Raw genomic sequence first — 7,103 nt, 5'->3', positions numbered from 1 at the left:
AATTTAATTAATGTTTGTTTTATATGTAAGTTGTCGGGTTTTTTTCATCTAAAGAAATTGATATTAATTTTTTGACGACCAAATACATGCTTATGCAAGGCACTTCCACTGGATGTTTCTGCCTGGTTGGACCTCATTCAACTTACCCAACAGAATCCCAAGGGGCTTCCCCTGGATGTTTTTGCCCAGGAAGACTGTACTCGGCCATAATATTACAGTAGTCCCTGGTGGATAAGACCCTTCCCAGTAATGAATTCTTTTTAAATACAACTTTTTTCTGATTTTACATTGATCTGACCTCCCATGAATGATTTCTCAACAGATGTGACATAAGACTGATTTTGGGGTGGAAGGTCAAATAATAACCTTTCTATGACTAATTTTCTTCATATCAATAATGTAATTTACAGAGGCACATGAATGCAGTGTATAAAGTATGGAACAAAGAGGTCACATGACCGGAGATTGCTTCACAACGTAGTATGTGTATCTTGGTGCCCTGGGGTGTTTAAGTCAAACTCCTTGTTACATACACATAAGTTGTTTTGGTTTAAAAACTTTCAGATCCTATAAGGCAACCAGGGGAGGTAAGAAACTGTTGTTTGCCTTTGCCCCACTCACGGAATTAAGGTTTATTCTTTTAGTGAATGTAGTAGATGTTGAGCTTGTGGCCTAGATGTTAAGTAACTTGATTAGGATTTACTAGTGGGGTGTGAAGATAATTAATTTGCAGCTTGTTGAGTGACAGACCTGACTAATCTGTGCAGTAATCATGGCTAATAAAATGCCTCAAGGCATCCAGGAAAGCTCTGAATGTCTCAAGCTGAGAACAGGAAGCTGCTGTGAAGAATAAGGCTCGAAGTGTTGATATAGAAATGTGGCACATCGATATAAACCAAAGTTGTGAAAAAAGACACAAACTATACGAAACATGGAAATTATAGAATTTTTAGTCAACTTGAAATTGTTTTAATACAACATATTACATTTTATGTTGCATTTGTGTTTAGAGAGAATTACCTTATTAGGTGTTGGCTAGAGTCTAGTAATAATTTACTTCAGATATTTATTCTTATTTCTTTACTGGTTCTTTTAAATTTGTGGAATGGTCCCTTTTCAGAGCTGAGATCAAAGGATCCAAGTTTCAAGGTGAAATATTGGTTTAAGGTGGGTCTGTTTTGTTCAGTTAAGATACATAGCTTTCGATGTTTGGTTCTTTGTTTAATATTACAAACCCTTTGTATAGATATACTGTAGATATTTTTTTATTATGTTTGATGAATCTTGTTTTCAATTTTCGTACGGTTTCTCTGATGTAGAATTCTGGACATTTATTGCAGATCATTTTATAAATTGATAATAAAATCATGCACTTAAAACTAACAATGAAACACTTTATATAATAACTGCCAGACTTGTGAACATTTAAAGTGACTCCATTAAATGTGCTAAACAAACAAAGATGGACGATTTTTATGAAATAAATTTTGTGTCAGATTGTAATAGTCTATATATATATGTGTAATAAAAATTTGATACATGGATATTTATGAAATGTGTGTGATTGATGAATAAATTATTGTACATAAACAAAACAAAACAAGTTATCTTTATTGATCTGTTATCCATCATAACTGCTATTACTCCAATTTGATATGTTATCTGACTATCAATACAGCATATAAACCATTATACTCAACCTCTGGGAATAGCAACTAGCACAGCTTGAAGTCGGTCATTTGTTATCTGGTTATTGATCCTTTGAATAACGACTTCTTGTCAGATGCAACTATTTTATCATGGCAGATAGGTCGATCGTATCCAAGAGGGACTAATATATATATACAAGGCACTTTGCCTGAATGTTTATAGCCCAGGCAGACCATGCTTGGTGATCTTAAAAACTTATGCAAGGTGCTTCCACTGTTGTTTTTGCCCAGATGGACTGCACTTGACATAATCCAACATATACCAAGGTGCTTCCCCTGGATGTTTTTTTGCCTGGGCGGACCACACTTGGCCTATTCATATACAGTTTACAGTCCTTTAGCCCTAGCCACTTATGCTTATACCACATTATCTGGCACCTTACTATGACTAATTATTCCTATATCACATACTATGACCTACTACATACGTGAACAAATAATGCACTATCTGTTGCCAATAGGCTGATTCTGAATTATCAGACAAAATTTTGTCTCACTATTTATTTATTATGCTTCACCTGTTTTTGTAAGTGGGTGATTATTCTTGTTGCTATCAATATCCTCGACAAGACATCAATGGATTTGTTCCAGTGTGCCTTAGGACTATTCCCTTGGCATGCAATTCTTTGAGCCTGTTGTCATGTACATGCTACACATTTCATATGTTCACTCTATGCTGATTCACTGCTCCAAAGCTAAATACTGTACATCTTTTTCTTGAGTATATGGTGCTTGCCTCATACATTTCACACTCTATATATATATATCACTGTTTCATTACTGGGCAAGGAGCATACCTGTTCCAGAAATAGCACTATACCCCATAGGTGTGCCTTATTTTCTTCTTCTGGCACACCTGTTCTTTTCATGTGGTTGTTATATGCTTATTTAAACACTGTCATGCCTTCACCAGAATCTCCACCTTTTCAATGTGAGATTCTAGCTTCGGGTGAGAGGAGGTAGTACCGTTTCGGAAGTTAACATTTTCCTACACTGAAAATGTATTTCCAATAGATATTTACCTCTACTTATGCTCTTCCTCTCCATTGATATGCTGGTGTTTTAGTTTGTAACTGCCAATTCTCAAAAGCGAGGATTGTGCTAGAATAGTAAAGGGAGCTACTTGTGGTAGTATAGGTGGTGCAGTATGATTGATGGAGGGTAGTCACATGATATGCACATGTTCCGCAATGGCACAAAAATAAGGGGGTATAATAGACTTGTGCACTTTTAGTGAACAAATTCTTTAGCAATGCTTAGATGGCAAATCAAGGTAAAGATAGCTTTGAGTGAGAGGAGTTAAGTACCAATCGTAAATACATTCAGTGTAGAAAAATGTTATTGTTAGTGAAGCTCTTTAATGCTTCTGCATTCCCCAAGTTAAAATGCAACATTTTTGTGTTTAAGTCATTACAACAACTTCAATCATTGGTGAGTTAGCCCTTCTGATGCTAGAATCAGAATAATCAGTAGGACATTTGGTTGTTAAGCTATTCACCGGTTCTCTACTTTAGCAATAGTTTTTGGTTAAACTGAATGTTTTATTAACTTTTGAAATCCCTAGTTAGTTGTTTATAAAAGGCTATTAGATTGTTATCAAAGAGATTTGAGAGAATGATGAGCAATGTATAATAGGTATCAGCAGCCATTTTGTCCCAGTTCATCCCTACATACTAAGCACTGTTGTGTTTAGTGATATTCACTGTTTATGAAGTTGTTTTTAGTGATGATCTATATGTAGGTAGCTTGCTTTGATTAAAATTTGTTGATAATTATATTAAGTAAAGTGAAGTCTTTCTTTGGGATATGTATTCAAATAATTCTGATTTCTGTTTATTTTTCACACTATAAAGTATTTAAACTGAAGATCAGACTATACGTTTTTGTTACTGACATGTACAGTAAATTATATTGTGATGAAAATGATTGAATATATCTTAGAAACAATATGAATAACTAATTTACTGAAGATTTTCCTTGCAATTAACTCAATTAACATAACATATTTAATTTTTAATTCTATTTATTTGCTGTAGTTTTTAATTGGAGCATTTACTTTAAATAGTGTTTTACATTTTTAAGTTGATTTTTTGTTTGTGATTTCTTAATAAGCATGATAAGAGATATTTGTTTAGCTTTTTGTTCAGAAATACTGTTAATAAAGAGTGTGTCATACTGATGAAACAATGCATTCTAATCTTTATAAGTAGGAATGTAAGGAAAGAATATTTAATTAACTATACTTTTGTCACATTGATTGTTAGATTTGATCTAGGTATATAGCTTGCTCTGATCAGAAATTAATACTAATTTCTATATATTGTTTAGCTTGATATGAATTATGTAATATTGATTTCTTGTATTCTACAGATCTTGTGTATAATTCGTGCAGTCCAAGCAGGAGTGAACAAATTCAACTTTGAAGGAACAGAATTAAGCTTAAACCCCAGCTGCTATGTTTGCATCACAATGAATCCAGGCTATGCTGGTCGTTCAGAGCTGCCTGATAACTTAAAAGTAAATTATTCTGTGTCATTTCATAACATGAGTTTGATTTTTGGAACTCAACCTGAAAAAATTGATCACTGTCTTGAATATACTTTTCCGATATTTTTTGAACAGTTAATTTTCACCCAGTTATTGTTGAAACATATGAGATTATACAGTTTTCTTAACTTTCCCTCAATGTAACAACTTACTTTGATACTATAATTTGCTATGTTTATCTCATTCCTTATAACTAAGTTACAGAAATAATTACCTGATATTTTTAAAGATATTTCACAATTAAAAAGACTCTCACAATAATATCTTAAAGGTTATGTGTTGTTTCATTTTTGAATGATTTTATACCTAAAAAATACCAGACTTTCACTTTATTGTGTCAAATTTTATAAAGTAATGTGAAATTTTGACAGAATGGCAGCATTTTCAGTTTTCCAAAACTTCAAATACTGTATTGGAAATATTTATTTAATAACCCTGAAAGTTTTCTCAAGAATATTTGCTTTCACAAGGTGCAAAGTCTAAAATAGACACTAGAATAACTAGAAAACTGTTTACAATTTGATTAATTATCAGTTGTCTTATGAACTTTAATAACTGATCAAATCCTGAAACATTCAAGGATGAGAAGGTAACAAATTTTTAAAAAGTTTAATTTTAACAAACAAATGCAGCTGCTGCCCAGTGCCCCCAGGCAAAGGGACTCCAAAATTGTTATGCTAGGATACTGTACGTAAAAACTGTTGTTGAAAAAGGAAGAATTATTAGAAAGGAAATGAGTTTAAAAAAAAATTGTCTTTCTAAACTGGGTGTGCTGTTTGAAATTTTATTATAGTTATTTAAAAATAATAAATATTTTGAGCAAGATTTATCTTGTTAAAATAGCATTAACAATTGAAAATGTACATATACAAAACAAAATGTATTTAATTATAAATATACACGTATCTGTAGACCAAGGTATATATTTAACTGTGAAGTAAAGGTTATCCTTATTTTGTTACAAGTTACAGCTTTTACAGTAAGGAAGATTATTTATTAGAACAAGTATGATGTTTCAATCATTGGTACGATTATTCTCACGTACTTGACAATGATTGCATCAGTGATCAAAACGTCAAAGCTGTTCTAAAGAATTTTAATCAGTAAGTAAACACAAAGTGAAACTATTAAAGTTTATCTTGTACAAAAAAAATAATATGTATGATGGGGATCCCATATTATTCATCATACCAAATTTTAAGGTATATTAGAGGTAAACAAAAAAAAAGTTGTAAGAATATTTTACTTAACATTTTTAGTAACGATTATTAAGTAAAATATAAATTATGTAAAAATTTCAAAATCATGATATGATTGATTTTAAGCAAGTACAAGTGTGTAATTGGATTAGCCAAAAACATCAATAATGTATTTGATAAATTGTAAATAGGAAAAATATAATACTGGTGTCAGCTCAAAAAATCAACTGAAAATATCAGTAGTTGTATTTGATAACTTATTAATTGTAAAAAGCATAAAATCAACTGAAAGACATAAGTATTTGATACTGATGATTTGTAGTTAAGTAAAATTATAACTGAGGTTAAATTAGAAACTCAACTAAAAGACACGAACAGTTGGAAGTAAAAATGTATAAATAAGTAAAGCTTTACAGTAGAAAGACATCAACATTTGTAATTGACCATTTGTAAATAGACAAATTTTTTTATTGCTTCCAAGCTAAAGAATCAGTTAAAACATGTAAACAATTGTAAATTCTCATTCATAAATAACAAAAAAGGATGTTGTTGATGAGTGCCCACTGAAAACTTCAAAAATTGTATTTGCATATTTGTATGATCATTTGTAAATATGTAAAATAGTATTTGAGATTAGACCACAGAATAAACTGGAATAAATCAACAATGGTACTTATATAAATAAAACAAAATGGTAATTTGTAAAAGATGTAGGTGTTTGTTATATTCTTAATAGCCTTAATCTATTTTGTTATACAGTTTTTGTTATATTATTTGAGAAACTAAATTATCTTCTCAATATCTGTTTTTTCAGGTTTTATTTCGTACAGTTGCAATGATGGTTCCAGACTATGTTCTCATTGGAGAAATAATGCTTTATTCATTTGGCTTTATTGATGCTCGTAATCTTGCTGTGAAGATAGTAACTACATATCGATTGTGCTCAGAGCAGTTGTCCTCACAGTCACACTATGACTATGGCATGAGAGCTGTAAAGGCAGTTTTGGCAGCAGCGGGTAACTTGAAACTGAAGTATCCTCATGAGAAAGAAGACATCTTGGTAAAAAGTTTATTGTTTGTGGAATTTTTACCTAGTCATGTTAATTGTTTTTTGAATTTTGGAATTATTATGTGTAGTCTTAGAAATGTACAAAATATGCTTAGTATAGTTTGTTCTTATGTTTTCAATTTGTTTAGGATAAAAAGAAAATGAAATAATAAGAAAAAAATAGTTTTAAGAAATCTAAACAGGTTGGTACTTACATTAGGTCATCAAGAAATGAATGTCATGTTTTGTAACACTTTCATTAACCACCCCCCCAAAAAACGTACATCACGTATAATAGTTAAACGAACCACTTAAACGTCATGTTAGTGTAGCCTATATAATGTGTAAAGTTTAATATACTTTAATCCCTTATGGTGATTGCACACGAGACACATATTTGGCATGTAATGCTGTTTGAATATAAGAAGGGAAACAATGCCTCTGTAGCCACAAAGAATATCAAAGTTTATGGAAGTGTTTAAAATGTTCGTAAGTGTCAATGATGGTTTAGCAAATTTTGTTCAGGTGACTTTAGCCTTATAAGCTGTGATGGCAATGGCCAACATGTTGGAATTAATATTAATGCTCTTAAGACGCTTG

General features: G+C 31.3%; 1 protein-coding gene across 1 annotated transcript in view; it reads left to right on the top strand.

The window, feature by feature from the left end:
- Nucleotides 1–7,103, top strand: part of LOC106461591 (dynein heavy chain 7, axonemal-like) — a 239,815-nt gene that overhangs the window by 82,668 nt on the left and 150,044 nt on the right. Inside the window, exons 20-21 of the mRNA XM_022388600.1 lie at nucleotides 4,080–4,226; nucleotides 6,270–6,515. Coding sequence (XP_022244308.1) covers nucleotides 4,080–4,226; nucleotides 6,270–6,515 — 393 coding nt within the window. The remainder of the gene's footprint in view (nucleotides 1–4,079; nucleotides 4,227–6,269; nucleotides 6,516–7,103) is intronic.

Source organism: Limulus polyphemus, unplaced genomic scaffold (assembly GCF_000517525.1).
Source record: "Limulus polyphemus unplaced genomic scaffold, Limulus_polyphemus-2.1.2 Scaffold994, whole genome shotgun sequence".
NCBI lineage: Eukaryota > Metazoa > Arthropoda > Merostomata > Xiphosura > Limulidae > Limulus > Limulus polyphemus.
The sequence above is the reverse complement of the archived record's forward strand: the minus strand, read 5'-3'. Positions and strand labels throughout refer to the sequence as shown.